This window comes from Acomys russatus, chromosome 4, assembly GCF_903995435.1.
Source record: "Acomys russatus chromosome 4, mAcoRus1.1, whole genome shotgun sequence".
Classification (NCBI taxonomy): domain Eukaryota; kingdom Metazoa; phylum Chordata; class Mammalia; order Rodentia; family Muridae; genus Acomys; species Acomys russatus.
In genome coordinates, this window is record NC_067140.1 from 26,269,831 (window position 1) to 26,288,061 (window position 18,231).

Below are 18,231 nucleotides of genomic sequence, written 5' to 3' on the forward strand. Positions count from 1 at the left end.
TGTGCTGTGATGTAAGCATGCCTATGCACACCCCAAATAAAAGAATATTTAAAATTTAAGATGTGTACAGTTGTTCCCACCAGCCGCCGGTGGTGGTGTTAAGTTGATGTCAACACAGTAATAAGTATATTTTATGTCTCACATTGAGGAGAAATGGTTTCACAAAGCAGCACTTATTTTCACTTATAAGGGATGCTTCCTTATCTTTCATTCTATTTCACTTTTATAAAATACCGATCAACACCTACCAAATTTTTCATGGTATCCATCATGCATGACAAGAACAGGGAACGATTTAAGGTGGCGGGGGGGGGGGGGGGGGGGAGGAGGTTGTCTCCCAACTTCACAGCTGCTGGCAGGGCTTTGGGGCCCAGCCATAGGCTGCATGTAGGCTGGTTGGTGCCCTACGCCTGTGGGAGCCACCTAAGCCAGCCAGGGCTTATTTTTAGGACATCAGCGCCGCAGGCTAGGGAGGGGTGCAGGGCTCCCCCGGGTTCCCCCTCCTGCGCTTTCTATTTCGGGGCCGGTCCGCCTGCTGTAGAGCGGAACCCGCTTGCCGGTTCTTCACTTAGGATGCACCGGCCCAGCGCTGGCTAACCGTCGAGGTCCATCTCTTTGCAAACAGGAAAAGCAGACCGAAGTCTTCAGCCCATTAACACCCGTGCCCGAAGGGTGACGCCGGCACGCGCAGAGGGAGGAGCCTGGCGTTCCTCCAGGACCAGCCCCAGACCCGCCCCCGAGTTTGCAAACAGCGGAGGCCCGCCAGCCTCGCGCACGCGCGCCCCGCCCGCCCAGTCTCACGCCCCCTAAGCCGTGCGCAGGGCCCGCCGGGAACAGGCTGTGAGGAGCCCCGGAGGCGAGTCCCCGGCCAGCAGCCCCCAGGTGCGCAGGCGCGGTCACGCCCCTCGCCGGCGGCGCGGCCATATTTAAAGGGAGCCGAGCGCGCCGAGCCAATGGGCTGCGAGCGTGCGGGGGCGGCGCGTGGTGGCGGGAGGCCCCGGATGTGGCTGCGGCGGCGCTCCTCCCCCGCTCCCTTCAGACTCAGGCTACGCGCCTCGCTCCGCTCCGCTCCCTCTCTGGCTCGCTCGTGGCCCGCAGGCCCCTAGGCGCGGCAGCGGGCGCCTCGGCGGCGGCGGCGGCGGCGGCGCAGGAGTGGGCGGCCAGGAGACCGCGAGGCGGCGGAGCGGGCGGGGCCCGGCGCTGGTCCCTCGCGCCCCGGCCGCCGCCATGAGCGGCTCGTCCGGCACCCCGTATCTGGGCAGCAAGATCAGCCTCATCTCCAAGGCGCAGATCCGCTACGAGGGCATCCTCTACACTATCGACACAGACAACTCCACCGTGGCGCTCGCCAAAGGTAGCGGCCAGCCGCCGCCGCGCGCCCAACCGCCGCCCCAACAGCTCCGCCGCCCCGCGCCTGCCGGCACAATGGTGTTCCCGGCTTCGGCGTTGGGCCGAGGAAGGAACGGACCGGGGTCCTTGCAGGTGTCGGGGGCGCGGGCGGGCCGGCTTTGAAGCCGCGGACCTCCCCACCCGCGGGGCGAGACGCGCGCCGGGGCGGGGAGCAGGGGGGGGGGGCGGGCACGGGTCCTGTGCTCTCCTGGAAGCCTTCGGCTGCCACGGCCCCGCCGCGTCCCGGTGCGGCCTCCCACCGAGCTAGGGCGTCGGTTGAGCTGCGGCTGCCCCGCTCTGAACTCTTCCCGACCCTGTGGTCTTGAGGGGGGTTGGTTTGGTGAGAGAAATACGGAGTCTGTACTTGCTGGTCGCGGCATCCTGAGGCCCCACAGCTTCTTTGTCTCCATTCTCCGCGTTAAATGGGGCGCTCGTTTCTTTGCCGCTCTCTAGAACCGCGAGCGCAGCCGCCCGCCCGGTGTGTGTTAGACCCTCGAGGGTGCAGATTGAAGGGGGTCGAGGCCAATCTGAAGCCAGCGGACCCAGACTGCGGCGAGGCAGGGAAGAGCTCAGTGTTAGGGGTTTTTTGTTCGTTTGAACTCTTCCCTGCTGTACTTACGTGAGATTCCCCAGTTGGAAAAACAGGCCCAGGGTAGGCCCCTGTCCACAATAGGACTTTGCTGATTAAATCCTGCCAATCTCTGACCAGCCCAGGAGTCCTGCCAAAGAGAGGTGTGCTAGCAGCCTGTAGAAGGGTCCCTTGGGTCCAGGATTTCCTTATGGACACAGAAGCTAACGTTGGGGGTCCGAGTTTGTGGACTCCTTCCCTTTGTTTCTGAAACAGCCGTGGCCTCTTGTGTGTACAAGGGCTAGGGAGACTTTCCGTGCTTGCCTAGGGAAATCTCAGCTGCAGCTTGTGATGAGGGTTCAGGCGTGGGACCGCCGCCATAGATTGCATCTGCAAAGTCAGGTGTGAGGAGGGAGGTTCTGCAAAGCCAGCCTTGTCTGCAGAGCTCTGCCCATAAGTTGGTTTGTGCGGATATGCATGGAGCTTTGTGAGACTGGAGAGTCTGGGAAATTTTTCACGCCATCTTCCTGAACTACTGCTGTCCCTAGCAATATTTGCCACATGGTGCCTTATAGGTACTGTCCGCTGAGAATTGATTAAGTAGCTGTTAGTTGTGAAGAGTGCTGTGTCAGTGTGCTCTAGTGTCAGAAGCTCAGTCTCAGGGACTTGGCACAGGACAACAACTTAACCCTTCTTTTTCTCACCCCTAAGTGAGGTCCTTTGGTACTGAAGACCGTCCCACAGATAGGCCTGCTCCCCCAAGAGAGGAAATTTATGAGTACATCATTTTCCGGGGAAGTGATATCAAAGATATTACTGTGTGTGAACCTCCAAAAGCTCAGCATACACTCCCTCAGGATCCTGCTATTGTTCAGGTAAGTGTGTCGTGCCTCTGTGTGGGTGTGGCTTATAAGAGAGGCTGGCTTCCACATGGACCTTGGTGTCATCCATTTGTCTAGAGCACCAGCCTGGTTTTCATCCATATGGCTTGTGTTTCTAGAGATGTTGACCCATGCAGGAGCATGCATTTTTCAGGGTAGTGTGTATGTTCTGCATGGCAAGGCCACCAGGGGAAGAGATCTGTAGGTCACTGTGTGCGAAGTGCAGATGTGACTGCTGGTACCCTTGCCTGGCGCTGGAGTACCTGGAGCACAGCAGTCAAGCTCCTGAGTGGCATAGTGTGAGTGTCATCAGATGCTCTCTGTGGTGACAGGGTTGGTTCACTGTCTTAATGGTGTATTCCATTGTTATAGGAATCTAAATTTGCAAGTATTGAGCTAATAAGCTGGTAGGTTTTTGCCGGGGATTGCTAGGGGAAGGGCGTCTAGATTATTATCTTTTGTAAATTTAGACCTTAGTTGGTTTCTCCAATTCAAAATTCTCCAGGTTCTGAGGTGAAGCTATACTTAGAAAGGTGGGAACAGGCAGGGCTAGCATGTGGAAGAACCCAAGTCAGGTTTCTGAAAATTTGGTGGCTAGGTCTTGAAGGTCTTCAACAGGGGAAACCAGACTAACAAGGAGACTAGAGAGGCTGAAAGGAAGTCAAAGGAGGATGTGGGACTAGGCAAGTCCTCGTGAGCAGTCCTGGTCCTGGAGGCTTGGGTGGGGAAAGGAAGGGCACATTTGGAGACGTGTAAATAGTTCCTAGCCTCACAGCTACATCTCTTCAAGGGAGCCTTTCTCCAACTAAAGGTAGCCTTTATGTAGAAAGGTCAGATTGCTGTTGGCAGGTGGGAGTTGTGAGAGAGTTTAAATTTTGTGAAGTTCATGCAGCTGTAGTGAAATGGGGAAAGGCATCTTTGGCACACTAGAAATTGCCCAAAACTCCCCACCATATCAGGAGTGCAGGCTGACTACCTGGCACCCTCTTCCTGTCAGAAAGTACTGTTTGTGGAGACCTGAAGGGTACCAGGATGTTGCAGTGCTCTTACCTGTGTGTCTCGTTGTTCAGTCCTCCCTGGGCTCTGCCTCCGCCTCGCCCTTCCAGCCGCATGTGCCTTACAGCCCCTTCAGAGGGATGCCGCCGTATGGCCAGCTGGCAGCCAGCTCCCTGCTCAGCCAGCAGTATGCCGCTTCCTTAGGTCTAGGTGAGTGACTGTTCTGTGTGCTCAGTACCCTTACCTGGGATCACCATACAGTGGAGTCATACACCCTGAGAGTGGGGCACTTCTCCTTCCATAATAAGCTGCTGGACCACTGTATCTTTACCACTCCTGATAATTACCCAGTGCAGCTTCAGCTCATTAGTGTTTAATGCTGGTCTGTGAGACTGAGAGGCAGCAGCGGTGAGCTTTGCACCAGGTGACATAAGTCAAAATGCACCTGCACTCAGAAGCTCTGGTGCAGATGTTGTTTCCTCACAGATGAGGTCTGTGAGCCCATTCATCAATCCCTGTGTAATCCTATGGTAGCCTGCTTTACGTGCTGCAAGACCCCAGCTCAGACATGGTTCCTACTGAGGCTTACTAGTCCTAGAGCAAGAGTGTCTCCTGTTGGGAGTCAAATCAGCCCAGGCTTTGACCTGGATCTTGAAGCAGTTTAAAAACATGGAGAGTTGGGTGTTTATCTCAGTGCTGGGGAAGCAGAGACAGGCCCCTGAGATTGGCTAGCCTGCAAGTTGAGCCTAGTCAGTGATTTCCAAGCCAACCGAGAGACCCTAACACCTGAGGAAGCACCACCCAAGGTTGACCTATGTATGGCCTATACGTGAATATGTGCATATGTACACGTGTGCATTCCCATCCCTAAGAACATAAGAGTTTGCTCAGACTCCAGCATAAGGCACTGAGGCAGGGAGTATTAATAAATGCTATGGCCCACTTATTGTGATTGCTGTTCTGATGATTGGCAGGTGACTTCTCAGCCTGGCTCTAAAAAACATCATTTGAGAGGTCACTTGGCTCTTTCCAAGCTTGCTAGGCGTAAGACAAGTATGTCCTGACTTACTTGTGTGCTTTCTCTGTGCTCTTCTCTCTCTCTCTCTCTTTCTCTTCTTTAGAGAAGTTGGTAAGCCCTCCAGCGTCAGCCGCTGCTTCCAGCCCTAGTTCCTCTCCATCTCCACAGCCTGTTTCAGAGCTTGACATGTCCTCAGAGCCACCTCAGCTCACTTCCAAGGGTAACAGCAGTTTGGAGAACTAACTGCATGCTGTCTTGTAGACTATGAGAGCCAGGGGGTAAATAGAGCCAGGCTGGTAGGAGCTGGAACAGACGACCGGCTAGGCCCAGGACTCAGCACCCCGCTTCTGTTTGGTTCAGCATGTGGCCTGATGGATTAACGCCAGTTTTTTAAATGGTTAGAGTCAGCAGAGCACTTGATTCACTCTGCCTGGGTTAGGTTTGACTTGACCATGGTCATTACATGGGAAGACATAAAGATGTTTCTCTGGGGTTTTCTAGGTCCTAAACATGTTCTGGATTGCTGCTGTGGAACTTCCCAAACAACTCAGATGAGACATGTAGTTAAGCATTCCAAGTGGGGAGCCTGCATGGCAGCCCCAGGTGTTGGGCTACGTGACTAGCACCATCTTGAGAGCCAGCCAATTAGTGTTGTTGTCCACCCACCTGTCTCTGCTGAGCAGCAGCACTTAAAGGCTTCTGGACCTTTCTGATGTTCTCATGCTGATGTTTCTGCATGTCTGTGTTACATATGGCCTCATGCTAGTAGCCAGCTCAAGCATCTCACAGTGTGGTTAAGTCCTAAAGGGCCTCCTTGTATCTGAATTAGGGCATACATTATTCTTTCTAATTAAGAGCTATGCCTAGAGATACTTTTTTGTTGTTCTTAGGACTGGTCATATAAATCTACCCACAGGGTAAAATTGCTTTTTAAAAGCACACAAGAGGGGGGAAAAAAAAAAGCACACAAGAGGCTAGAGAGATGGCTCAGTGGTTAAGAGCACTGGCTGCTGTTATAGAGGACCTGGGTTTGGTTCTCAACACCCACATGGTGGTTCACAGCCATCTATAATTAGTCCTAGGGTCCTGACCCCCCTTCTGCCCTGAGGATACTATGCATACCTGTAGAGCGCAGGCATATATGTAGACAAAGCACACACACACAAGATTTTTAGAAAGCACACATACAAGCCACTTACTTGTGTGTGGCTGTTTTCCTGTTTGTCTCTTGGTCATTCTTGCTGAGTGAGACAGGCCTGCGAAAGTGGTCAGCAAGGACTTCAGGAGTGTCTCTCTGACCTTGTTACTGGAGTTTCTCCACAGCAGTGTTTCCATTTTGTTTCACCATGATCAGGACTTCTGTCTCATATCTCCAGTTCCACACAGCCCCTGAGGCCTTAATGTTCCCCATGGGTTACACGACCTGAGACAGGTCAAAGGGCAGCAGACAGTACTGGTGCCCCATCACGTTTCTGCCACTTTCAGAGGATTCATGTTGAGACCACCACTGATAATCTGTTTGGGGGGGGGGGTGTTTTGTGTGGTGCTGTGGGTATAGTCTCTTATAGTGGGGATCTGGTAGCTCATCCTTACTTATGAAGAGCTTACTCGTTGAGAAACTGTGGGTTGTTAACCTTCATTGTAGTCTGTCCTGCTCAGCTCATCCTGTTTGTTTTTGTTTTGTTTTGTTTTTCATAAAGCTGTTCTAGACTTTAACTTCAGAGTCTGACTACTATACCATCTAGAAGTCCCCAGACTGGGATAGTGGTTCTCTAGCATAGAGCAGAGTAACAGTTCTTGAACTCTGAACTCATTTCAGGGCTGTTGACACCTTCAGCATTGGTCAGAGCTTGTCTGGAAGACCCACTGGCAGCACAGTGACGTTCTTTGCATTGTAGTCTCTTAACTTGGAGTTCAAGGATTGGTGCTCCTAGAAAACTGGCCTTGGTGCCACCCTGTGACTTGGGTTTTTTGGGGTTTTTGGTTTGTTTGTTTTTTGTTTTATGTCACAGTGGACCAGCTTCATAGGGAAGGAAAGGGCCAACTGGGAAAGTAAATCCTGGCTTCAGACTTTCTAGACAGTGTGTCACCCTTATCCTACCCCTAAGGTGCCAGCCAGAAGGAGAGATGGCTGGAGATAGTGAGCTTTCTCCTTTTAGCTGTTTGTAAAAGTCTCCTCTCTTCACCTCAGGAGCTGGCTTTCCGTCTACCCCAGTCGGCAAGAGCCCCATGGTGGAGCAGGCTGTCCAAACTAGTTCTGTTGATAACTTGAATGCTAAGAAACTGTTACCCAGCAAGGTCACCTCGGCGGCACAGATCAATGGGCGCCCGGCTCAGCCAAGCAGCAAGACTGCCAGCGGTACTTGACCACTGATTTCCCCCTGCAGTTTGCTCATTCCCACAGGGCTGCATGTGGTGTGGTGCTCTGCTTTGGTAGCTGGGCTCTGGCTTCTGCAGGAGCTTGGCCTCACTTCTCCCTTTGCACCTTAGATGTAGTCCAGCCGGCACCTGTGCACACTCAAGGGCAGGTGAACGATGAGAACAGAAGACCTCCACGGAGGCGCTCAGGTAACACCACGGCCACTTGAGTTGGAGAGCTCTGAGCAGCAGGCAGTGCTTTGCTTTCCTGTGCCTAGGGACTTGGGGCTAAGATGGTGCTTTAGTGAGCTGTGTGCCCTCCTTGTCTTCAGTGTGTCTATGAGCTGCTTTTGAATTAAAGCTGGAAGTAAGTTGATGACTTCAGCCACCTGGTTTTTCTCCATAGGCAATCGGAGAACAAGAAATCGTTCCAGAGGGCAAAATCGTCCAACTAATGTTAAGGAAAACACAATCAAGTTTGAAGGTGACTTTGATTTTGAGAGTGCAAATGCCCAGTTCAACCGAGAAGAGCTTGATAAAGAATTTAAGAAGAAACTGAATTTTAAAGGTCTGAGTCATTTGAAAGTTATCCCCCAAGAGAACCCCTAGAGCGTGTTAAGACAGGAAGACTGGTACACTCTGGAGTGAGTTGGGGTCCTGACCAGTGTGCACATTGGCATAAAGTGAAGACTAAATGAGATGGGCTGTTGGGGAGGGTTTGTGACCTGTGACTTGCAGTGAGAGGAAAGGATCTCTTTGGCATGAAATATTTTGGTCATCCTTTTGGCCTGAGGACAGCTGCAAAGTGGACTTCAGCAAGAAGCCACTTGGGTAGTGTTTGTTTCTGGACCTTTGTGCTCTGCTTCTTCTTGTAGACGACAAAGCTGAAAAGGGGGAGGAGAAGGACCCAGCTGTGATGGCCCCGAGTGAAGAGACTCCCGCAGAGGAAGATCTTCTGGGGCCTAACTGTTACTACGACAAGTCTAAGTCCTTCTTCGACAATATCTCCTCTGAACTCAAAACAAGGTAAGTGCGCTGTGGGAAGACCTGCAAGGACACGACTGAAATGTACGAACATTAAGACAAACTGGGAGCTTATTTTCTGGGAGGGTGTCCTGGGTGTCTATGTGATAGGTACAAGAGTCCCAGCTGTTCTACTTCTGCCAGCTCGGATGTAGTGTCAGAAACTTCTGGATGTCCCCTAGCCTGCTTAAGGCTTTGGGTTCTTTTTGTTTGTTTGTTTTTGTTTTTTGTTTTAATTTACTTTTATTTTATGTGCATCGTATGTCTACGGGGTGTCAGATTTTGGAATTACAGACAGTTGTGAGCTGCCATGTGGGTGCTGGGAATTGAACCCAGGTCCTCTGGAAGAACAGTCAGTGTTCCCAACCGCTGAGCCACCTCTCCAGCCCAGCTTTGTTGTTTTTAAACTATCTTTATTATCAGTATGATCAGGATGCCTGGCTAGCAATCAATTAAGACACTGACACTGGTTATATTTCAAAATAGCCTTAGTTAACCTGGGGCAGGGCAGATATCAATCCTCTAAACTATTTTCCATAGTGGGGCAGGTATGTGATACCTGCCTCAATCCCATGCCCTCTGTTTCTAATAACTTCTGTTAAGCTACCTCCCATCCATAATCCCAAATACTTGCTAATGTTCATCTGGGCCAGATTCTCTATCCACGCCAGCCATGTGCTTTTCCTCCATCTAACCCATGGCAGACTTCCTCTCTTCTGCTCAGGGTCTCTCTCCTCTGGCCTTTCTCTTTTTCTTATTTCAGGATCCTGTCTCTCCAAGCCCCACCTATCTCCTTTGCCCTGCCCAGACAGCAAGCAGTAATTAGTATTAACATACATTAGACCATCCCCCAGCGGGGCTTGCTGAGATCAAGTCTTTGGCACTCCCTGCTTTTCCTCCAAGAGTTCCATTCATGCTTTTTTTTTTCTTGCCTGACCTGCCTACTGTCCTGGGAATCCCTTTAAGGACCTGGCTACTTAGGCAATTGGGTGACAGCCTGTCCTCTCAGGTACTGGAGTCAGTGACTGTGGATGAGTGTCCAGGCTGTGTGGTAGTCTTCAAACAGACCCAGGAGTCCTTTTGGTTGGGTACTAGGCATGCTGCCAGCCAATGAAGAGCAGGAAATGAGCTAGCTGTGTAGCCCGAGCCATGCATACACTTTATCAGGGGAGCAATTGAAGTGAGAGAGATACAGGCTAAGAGAAGGACTTAGACCAGCTGTATTATTATCATGTAGGAGGGGTGTGGCCAGCTCTCAGCAGCAGCTGTAGGAGCGGGGAAAGGAACTTCCCAGGTGAAGGCAAGCTCTGCATGTGGCTGTGCCTCAGAACAGACAGGTGCTGGTGTTGGCCATATTCTAGTAGAGGGCATAGCCAGTCAGGAACAATTTGCTGACCCTGTACAACCTCTTGGTGACAGTGGCTAAAGATGAGCCAGTATAAGAGAGCTAGCTGGCTCAGCCAGAGGTTCATCTGGAGGATGGTCACCATGTGGCAGCAGGAAGGGCTGGGATCTGAATGTTTTTATTGGGTTTATCACCCTTGGTGTCAAGAGCCAATAAAGGCTTGATTTCTGCAGTTAATAGGGTCCGAGGTCCAGGGCAGGTTCCCCTCTCTGCCTCTAACAACTGTATCCCTAGCTCGTTCTCCCTTCTCTGGGCTACTCTGAGGACAAAGCCTCTTTCAGAAACTTCAGTTGTTGCCCACTACACTCAGATCTTAACACACCTTATCTCTTGGGGGTAGTTCTAGGCGGACAACATGGGCTGAAGAGAGGAAGCTGAATACTGAGACCTTTGGAGTGTCGGGGAGGTTCCTTCGTGGCCGCAGTTCACGTGGTGGATTCCGAGGAGGCAGAGGAAATGGGACAACAAGGCGCAACCCCACTTCCCACCGAGCTGGGACTGGCCGGGTGTAAAGGTGCAGTACAAGTGAGTGGGGAACCATCTAGATCCCTGGGTAAGAGATGGTGGGGTGAGCGTCCCTAGACAGTGCTTAGAAGTGGGGGAGCAAGCCTGTCTGTTCACAGAAACTGTACCACAGCATGGATCTTGACCCTTGGAACAACACAGGCAGATCTTAGGAACAATGAGGGTGATAGCTAGGCCCCTGCTTCATCTGAGTGGGAAGGTCAGGGCAATGTCACAGTCATCTGAGGGCTTGTGGAGTGTGTGGTCTGTGAGCGAGAATGGCACTGACTCTGTCACTGAGTCAGAGCCTGTTAGCTCATTATTATTGTGGAACAAGTCTGGCTGGAGTGCCCTTGTGCGGGATGTGGAGGGGCCAGGGTGCTGAGGGAATAAACAGGTGTGTGACAGGTAGCTGCTGGACATGCTCACTTCCTGTCCTCACAGGGTCCTGAAGAGGCATGGAGGTGCTGCTCTGAAGATATGGACAGAAGGAAATGCTGTGCTCACCAGAAGTGGATCTTGTTTACCACGTCTGGAAATCCTCATACTGTTTCTTTTGGACTTAACCTGACTTGGACATGGTCTGAGAGTTAGAACCACTTGTTTTTTGGGGGAAGTGTTTGCAGGTGACCTCTGAGGGCGTCTTGACCTGTACTTCTTGGTTGCACACAGCCTAATAGTAAGGTTTTTGGTATTTTGCAAAAAGGTTTCTATAGACAAAGGCTCAATCCTCACTTTGTACCTTTTTTTTTTTTAATGACAGCTTTGACTCTTAAAACAGAACCAAATTTTATTTGGCACATGTGTCCAAATGTGTCTCTGCAACCCATCTGGACCCTGGTGCTGCTGGCCTGGTACCCCAACCAATAAAAGTGGGAAGTCTCAGGAGCCAGGCAGGGCCGCACAGGGTGAACCAGTCATGTGGGGTGGGAGGGCCAAGGGCAGGAAGGGGTGGGGGGCGTGCTTCATGGATCATGTTGTGTAATGAACCAGTGATGTGTTCAGTATTGGGGGCTGGTGGGATGAGTGTGGTGGGAGGGGGCCTCTTGAGTGCCAGGTAGAGCCAGCTTTCCACAGGTACTGAGGCTTACTGTTGAAATCCAAGACAAGCTCATGTGTTGTGCTCGACATTGTCTTGTCCTTGTCAGCCTCTGGTGCACTTAAGTGTTCTCATCCACTTTGAAATGAGCCAGTCTTTTTTTTTTTTTTTTAAGGTCACTGGCCTTATTTCCTCAATTGTAAATAGTTCTTGTGTGTTTATTTTAAAAGTGGGAGGGGGGGTAGGGACATAAATTTGTTGCATGAGGAAACGGGTCAGATTTTCTGTATAAGCATGCATCCTCTGACAGGGCGTTTTGTTGAAAACAAGCACCTTGATAACCAAAACCCCCTCGAAATAGCTACAAAGCTTTAGTTCTGTATTGAAGTCACATTGTAAAAGCTTGGGTTTATTTTTGTAGGACTTCATAGCTGAGACTAGAACATAGCATTGGGGCTACTGTTGGGGTAATACAAACTCTAAATAAACATTCGAACCTTCAAGTACTGCCTCCACTACATGTCATGCCAGAGCCTGCCCAGAAGCAAGTGCTAGTCAGGCCTTGAGCACCTGTGACTAGTTAGGATTTAGAGGTAATGTACCTGCTGACCAGAGACAAGTGGGCTGTCTTGCTGGGATCAACACCCAGGTGTAGTATGGATGCTAACTGGTATAGGCTCAGAGCACCTTGCTTTGCTCTAACTATCCTCAAGCACAGATGTGTGGTTCGTGGATTGACTTGCTGAGTCTACAAGAGACAGGCAGTCTTGGGACCATAGATGACATATTCTTGTCCTTGACTAATAAAGAAAGCAGTATGTATCCTAACCCAATAAACTGAATCGGCCAAGACACAATAGTCAGTCATTGTACAGATGTTATGCTGCATGTAAGTTTGGCCCAAGAGTCTTATAAAACTGATTAAAACAAAGCCAAGGGGCAGAGCAAAGGAAACTGTAAGCTAGGCAAATGGTATACTAGTAAACTGGTCTAGCAGCCAAGTAGTACATTTCTGGCAAAACAAAAAAGTGACAGCTGTTTTGGGGGGTGGATGGAATGGGAGATGGCAGCTTTAAGGTTTGCTCAGCATGTCACATTCATGAACTGGAGTTTAGAGAGTCATCTGATGTGAGTTGGGAACCAAGTCCAAGTGTTAAGAAGGACTGAGCTCTCTCTCTCCAGGCCACACACATTAAGCAAGAGCACTTGTAGCACTTAATTTAGTTCCATTGGACATGGCTGAACAAAGCCTTAGCCCCACAGACTTGTTACTTGTGGAGACTTATCTTAAAGGAAGCGTATTGAGAACCCCAGATCTGCCAAACAATTTGGCACACACCCCGAGTATAGTGAACCAAGAACTTTTCTTAAAAAGGTGCAAAGATCCCATCCTAACTACAGCTGCACCCAAATGACACGTTCTCATCACAAGGGTTAAAAAATGTAGTTTATTGGGCTCTTGGACAAGTAGACAGAAGGCCCGCAACACTGAGGCTGAAAGATGTTCCCATTCACGCTCAGTTCATCAAGACGCTTTCTTTTGTTTCTTCTTTTCATTTTCTTCTTTTTCTTTTTCAATTTCAGCAACATACTTCTCAATTTCTTCAGGATTTAGAATCTGCCCTCCAGAAAACACAGGTTAATCTCTGCACTATGGGTTAATCCAGCTACTTCCACAGGGCTGTGGAGGGAGTGCTGCTGGGGGCAAAGTGAGGGCTGAGGAGGAACATGGGGCCACAGTGTGACAAATGGTTCCCTGAGGAAGCAGGTATTCAGCCCTATTGCTATAACCTGGCACTGGGCACACTAAGGAGCTCTCCCCTATGTGAACCCTTCCACCCAAAAATAAACTTACCTTGAGGGGTTGATCCCGCCTCATGACAGCAAGTTCAATGTTTTTGCCACCTGACTGGACCACCTTAAATTAAAAGCAAAGAGGCGTGTCTGCCCTCATGTGCATGTAAAATATGGCTCATGACCACACCTAACAATGAGGGCAGGAGCATCTATAGTGTTTGTCAGGCTACTCCAGTCTGGACAACAGGGGCCACTGGGACCCAATGCCTTTATTCCTAGCTGCTCACTTTGTCTTCACCCACTTGGAACCTAATTCCCTGACTTTAGCAACACAACCCTCTGAAAACCCAGTCACCTGAGCGGGAGGCTGCACAGCTGTTGTGCTCTGACTGTCCTGTGCACACCACAGCACCAACACTCTCAAGACAGGAGGCCCGCCCTGCCTGGGGTTTCCCATGAACACTCACTTCAAGGAGCGCCTTGATCACTAGCTGGATGGTCAGATCATCCGTCTGGATGGCATCATCAGTGTAGTTCTTCTCCAGGAACTCACGCACTGACTTGGCGCCTCGGCCTATGGCGTTTGCCTGAAACACACACATCTTAGCAGAGCCAGTCTGTGGCGGGCCAGTAGCGGCTTGCTTCCTGCAGTTGGCTCTCCAGAAGTAGGAGGTGATAGCACAGACCCATGTCCTACATTATTATTTTGTGGTGGTCTTTAACCAAGAATGAGAGGGTTTTTTTTTTTTAATTTTCATTTTATGTGCATTAGTGTTTTCCTGCATGTATGTCTGTGTGAGGGTGTCAGGTCTTGGAGTTAGAGTTGTGAGCCACCATGTGGGTGCTGGGAACTAATCCCAGGTCCTCTGGAAGAGCAGTCAGTGCTCTTAACCACTGAGCCATCTCTCCAGCCCCAAGAAAGAGTTTGTATTTCCTTATCAAGACCCTTAGACCCTGTCTCTTATAATCTCATTGTCCTTTGACACAATGACAAACAGTAATGTAGGTTTTGCTTTTATATACACATCATGGGACAGGCAGTGCATGTAGAACTGAGCTAAGAGGTGGTCCTCTCCTTTGTTTACACCAGCTCAATACCTCTCTCTAGAGCCCAAAGTTCGGCTTTTGATATAGACTTACCTTCCAAGCATGGTATGTGCCCGAGGGGTCCGTCTGATAGAGCCTAGGAGTACCATCAAAGTCAAACCCCACAATGAGAGCAGAGATACCAAATGGCCTGCGCCCATTGCTCTGAGTATAACGCTGAAAGGAAAAGAAGTGAATACCATCAGCCACAAAGTTCATGCCATAAAGCAGGACAAGTTAGCAAAGAAAGAAAACTAAACCTATCCCCAAGCAACCTCAATTCAGATGCTATGGGAAACTTGAGAACAGCTTTCAACATTTCCCTTTCCTCTTAGACACACCCAGGACTGGAAATGTATCCTGCATCTTTTTAAAGACTTGTGTGTATTTGCCTCCATACATTTGTGTCTGCTGTCAGAAGGAGGAGTTGGATCTCCTGCAAATGGAGTTATAGACTGGGAGGTGCTGAGAATTGAACTGGAGTTCTCACAAAGAGCAGCCGGCCAATACCCTTAACTGCTGAACTAGCCCTTAAATCATACATCTTACAGGAGACTGCTAGAAGTCACCATTTACCAGCATTTACCACAGAGCAAGGGTGTGCCTTTCAGCCCTTTCTCAACTGCTTGGCAAATTCTCCAGAGAAGAGAATTCAGGATGGCTGCAAGCCAGAAGATGCAACAGAACAAGAGCGGTAGGCACCTAAGCAAGCACTCACCTGCTTCAGACTGGCAATGTAGCGGGTGATGTACTCCACAGTGACTGGGTCCTCCACAGTCAGCCGGTGGCTCTGACACTCTACGCGGGCTCTGTTGATGACTATTCTTGCATCAGCAGTGAGGCCTGAGATGAGATGAGAGGCACTACAACCGAGTACAAGGGTCACACAGCACACCAGCCTCTACAGGCTGTCCCAAGTGGAAAACATGACCAGCTGGGACTCAGGTTATGCTGCACTGAGTTTTGTTTGGGAATTTGAGAGGTCTTAGGTTGGGTCTGCTGAAGGTGCTAAATGACATCACTGTGGTGTGAGTGAGGGCAAGGAGGGTCCCATCATCCCTCCAGCCACAGGTGCTGCTGGACCAGAGCACATTAGCTGGTGAGACTAACACAGCAGCCAGGTCCAGGAATGCAGACACCTAGGTCTTGCCCATGCCAGCTGAGGCCCTCAAGAACTGCTGTTCTCATTTGGTAGACCAGGCTAGCCTCACACTCAAGAGATCCATATCCATTTATTTTAAATTATCTCCATTTACCTAGCTTACATGTGTCACAACTTGCCCATCCCCACCAATGCTCCACTTGCCGCCCTGATCAGCTTGTACCTGCAAAGGCCATGCAGACATTATCGTCTAAAGCACAGATCTTCCGTACTGTTCTTTCATCTTGTAGCTTGGCCACTGATTTCTTTTCCACACCAAGAACAACAATATCCCTTCCTCGAACACCAACCTTAAGTGAAAATGCACAAGTTACATAAGCAGGACAGCTGTTAGTCTCTGGTATGGCGGGGCGGGGTTAGCCAAGCACACAGCACAAGGGTTGCACAGGACCCCATAGGGAAGTATGCCCATCCTTATCTGGCCTACCACACTGGACACACTACCACAACAAGGACCTCGATCCATTCCTGTGGACTAGGACACATTATCAGGACCTAAATGCCACCCTCATGCTTTTTTTTTTTCCAATTTGTTTTTTTATGTGCATTGGTGTTCTGACCGCATGTATGTCTGTGAGTGTCAGATCTCAGAGTTACAGACGGTTGTGAGCTGCCATGTGGGAATCAAACCCAGGTCCTCAGGAAGAGTAGCCAGAGCTCTTAACCACTGAGCCATCTCTCTAGCCCAATTTATTTGTTTTTGTTGTTATTAAAGTTTTTTTTTCCTGAGATTGTTACAATTGTATCATAGCTAAATAGTCTGTCCCGCAATTGTATCATAGCTAAATAGTCTGTGCTGCAGGAAAGCATGAGTTACATGAAAGCCTAGGCCACAGTGCTAGCAGGACCCCTTGCGCTACAAAGCGAAGCACTGTCACTGGTTCTGGGGACGTGGAATGGTGCTTGCAAGCTAGGCCTGCACCTAGCACCACCAAAATCAAACCAAACCAAACACAATAAACCCAGGGAACCTCACTGGCATTTAACTCTTTAAGCAAAAGAGGAACAGAAACAAATGCAGCGTCCCTGAACTAGGCAGTTAGGAACAGAGGGCACAACTTGGTGACATATGACTGACATGGGGCAGCATCCCTGGTCCCGATCTTCCAGATACCAGGAACCTTCTAAAGGTCCTAACCAAGGGAGATGCTCTGTCCATACAGCCCCTGGTTTGGAGTGATTTCCTAAGTTCCTTCTGTGTGACCAGCAGAGTCGAGAAGCTAGGTGCAGCAAGCAGCTGCAGGACAGAGCACCGGGGACAGACACCTCCAGATTCCAGAGCTTTCCTCTAGTTTTGTGTGTCTCTGAGTGTGCACAGGGGCCCAGGGTGCTGGATTTCTTGAAGCTGAAGTCAAAGGCAGTGTTGAGCCTTACAATCTGGGTGCTGGGAACTAAACTATGGTCGCTGGCATGGGGGGGTGGTGCGTGAGAGAGGAGAGAGAGAATACTAGAAGACCAAAATCAGGTCTTTAGGATTGCTCAAGCACTTCACCGACTTGGCTATCTCACCAGCCTCACGGGTTTTTGTTTTGTTTTTGAAAGATGGTCTCCCACTAGTCATATCGCTTGGGGCTGGAGATATGAAACAGCGATTAAAAGCACTGGTTGCTTTTCTAGATGACCAGGGCTCAATTCTCAGCACCCATATGGCAACACACAACTATTTGTAACTAGTACCAGGTAATCTGACACCCTCATACAGATATACATGCAGGCAAAACACCAATGAACATAAAAAATAGTTTAAAGTAATAAATTAAAAATGCATACAGAGCCAGGTGTAGTGGCACATGCCTTAAATCTCAGCACTCGGGAGGCAGAGGCAGTCAGATCTCTGTAGTTCGAGCCCCGCCTGGTGTACAGAATGGTCTCAAGACAGGACAAACCCTGTCTTGAACACACACACACACACACACACACACACACACACACACACACACACACACACACAAAGAGAGTGTGTGGGGTGGGGTGGGTGAGTAGGAGGGAGAGAGAGATTGATTTTTAAGCCTCAACCTTCTAAACGCCAGGCTTCCAGGCCTGAGCCTCCAAGCCTGGCTATTCTAGAGTCCTGTGGGTGGGTTAAGTCACCAAAGATTGGGACTTTAATTTCAAGGTGATAAAAACACTTGGGAAATGCAAGCGCGTCAAGACTCAGAACCACGTGTGTTCCGAAGATCCGGTGACTCGGGAAACACAGAAAGCAACCCTGTCTCACTGCTGACGCTTGCAGGTGTCGTGCAGTCCCCTTTCCAAATGGTGCTTAGTCCCTGAACAAAATCTGGGGCCCAGCGCAATGAGAGGGGCCCACCGGAACCAGAACACTGCATCTGGAGAGTAGGCGGACCCGGAAGCAGCCTGTCACCATCGCAGGGCCGACGAACCGCCTTTTGTTCACAGCGCCCACCCGGGCCTGGCTAGGAGATCCCCAAGTCCCTGCGGGCGCCGACTCCCCGCTCACTTCCCGCCGCCCGCGCGCACCTGCGGCCTCCGTCGTCCGCGCCGCGCCAACAGCACCAAGATGGCCCCGGCTCAGTCGCGGGGCTGCGCTCGCCTACACGCTCCGCGGCGGGGAAGCCTGGCAAAGCTGCCCGGTTCCCCATGGAGCGTGGAGCAGACTCCGCGGCCCGGCTCCCTTCCCCCGTCGCCACCGTTCAGCTCCCGTCACCTCCCGGGCCACCCGCCGCTAGCAGAACGCCCGGCCCCCGCGCCCAGGTCTGCGCGCCCCGCTTCCTTGTGCGCCCCGCCGCGCAGGCCTCGGGCCGGCTCACCGCGGTGGAGCCCTTCTTGACAGCCTCCTGCGCGTACTCCACTTGAAAGAGGTGGCCGTCGGGCGAGAAGACGGTGATGGCGCGATCGTAGCTCATTACTGCGGACGCGCGAGTTCCGGCCGCCGCCGCCGCCGCTCAAAAGCGCACACTCACCGTCAGCGCCCCGCCCGCCCGCCCGGGCCACGCTGCCGGCGTCCAAGGCGTCGGGCGTCATGGGGACGTGCGGCGCGGCGG

General features: G+C 50.9%; 2 protein-coding genes across 6 annotated transcripts; one reads left to right on the forward strand and one right to left on the reverse strand.

Moving 5' to 3' along the window:
- Nucleotides 1-1,164: 1,164 nt before the first annotated feature.
- On the forward strand, nt 1,165-10,708 carry Lsm14b (LSM family member 14B). 5 transcript variants are annotated; one of them, XM_051143933.1, is made up of 10 exons: nt 1,165-1,354; nt 2,669-2,832; nt 3,909-4,044; nt 4,956-5,072; nt 7,044-7,211; nt 7,343-7,420; nt 7,617-7,778; nt 8,086-8,236; nt 9,979-10,152; nt 10,587-10,705. In XM_051143933.1, the coding sequence occupies exons 1-9, from the start codon at nt 1,228-1,230 to the stop codon at nt 10,148-10,150; spliced, it is 1,275 nt and encodes a 424-aa protein (XP_050999890.1). In that variant the 5' UTR covers nt 1,165-1,227; the 3' UTR covers nt 10,151-10,152; nt 10,587-10,705. The 5 variants fall into 5 exon arrangements, with proteins under 5 accessions (XP_050999890.1, XP_050999891.1, XP_050999888.1 ...); XM_051143931.1 differs by having other exon boundaries at nt 1,166-1,354; nt 9,979-10,163; nt 10,587-10,708; XM_051143934.1 differs by lacking the exon at nt 7,343-7,420 and having other exon boundaries at nt 9,979-10,163; nt 10,587-10,708.
- A 1,961-nt stretch (nt 10,709-12,669) lies between these two features.
- On the reverse strand, nt 12,670-18,182 carry Psma7 (proteasome 20S subunit alpha 7). The gene is made up of 7 exons (XM_051143938.1): nt 17,998-18,182; nt 15,390-15,516; nt 14,783-14,907; nt 14,119-14,241; nt 13,446-13,565; nt 13,037-13,099; nt 12,670-12,799 (listed from the first exon to the last, which is right to left on the reverse strand). The coding sequence occupies exons 1-7, from the start codon at nt 18,091-18,093 to the stop codon at nt 12,707-12,709; spliced, it is 747 nt and encodes a 248-aa protein (XP_050999895.1). The 5' UTR covers nt 18,094-18,182; the 3' UTR covers nt 12,670-12,706.
- Between the last annotated feature and the right edge of the window lie 49 nt (nt 18,183-18,231).

Excerpts from the sequence above, each read along its gene's own strand:
- Psma7 (XM_051143938.1), bottom strand. The coding sequence starts at position 18,093 with ATGAGCTACGATCGCGCCATCACCGTCTTCTCGCCCGACGGCCACCTC. Across the intron at positions 14,242-14,782 it reads ACATTGCCAGTCTGAAGCAG|CGTTATACTCAGAGCAATGG; the intron begins GTGAGTGCTTGC and ends TTTTCCTTTCAG. Across the intron at positions 13,566-14,118 it reads GCACATACCATGCTTGGAAG|GCAAACGCCATAGGCCGAGG; the intron begins GTAAGTCTATAT and ends TGTGTGTTTCAG.
- Lsm14b (XM_051143933.1), top strand. The coding sequence starts at position 1,228 with ATGAGCGGCTCGTCCGGCACCCCGTATCTGGGCAGCAAGATCAGCCTC. Across the intron at positions 1,355-2,668 it reads CACCGTGGCGCTCGCCAAAG|TGAGGTCCTTTGGTACTGAA; the intron begins GTAGCGGCCAGC and ends CTCACCCCTAAG. Across the intron at positions 2,833-3,908 it reads AGGATCCTGCTATTGTTCAG|TCCTCCCTGGGCTCTGCCTC; the intron begins GTAAGTGTGTCG and ends CTCGTTGTTCAG.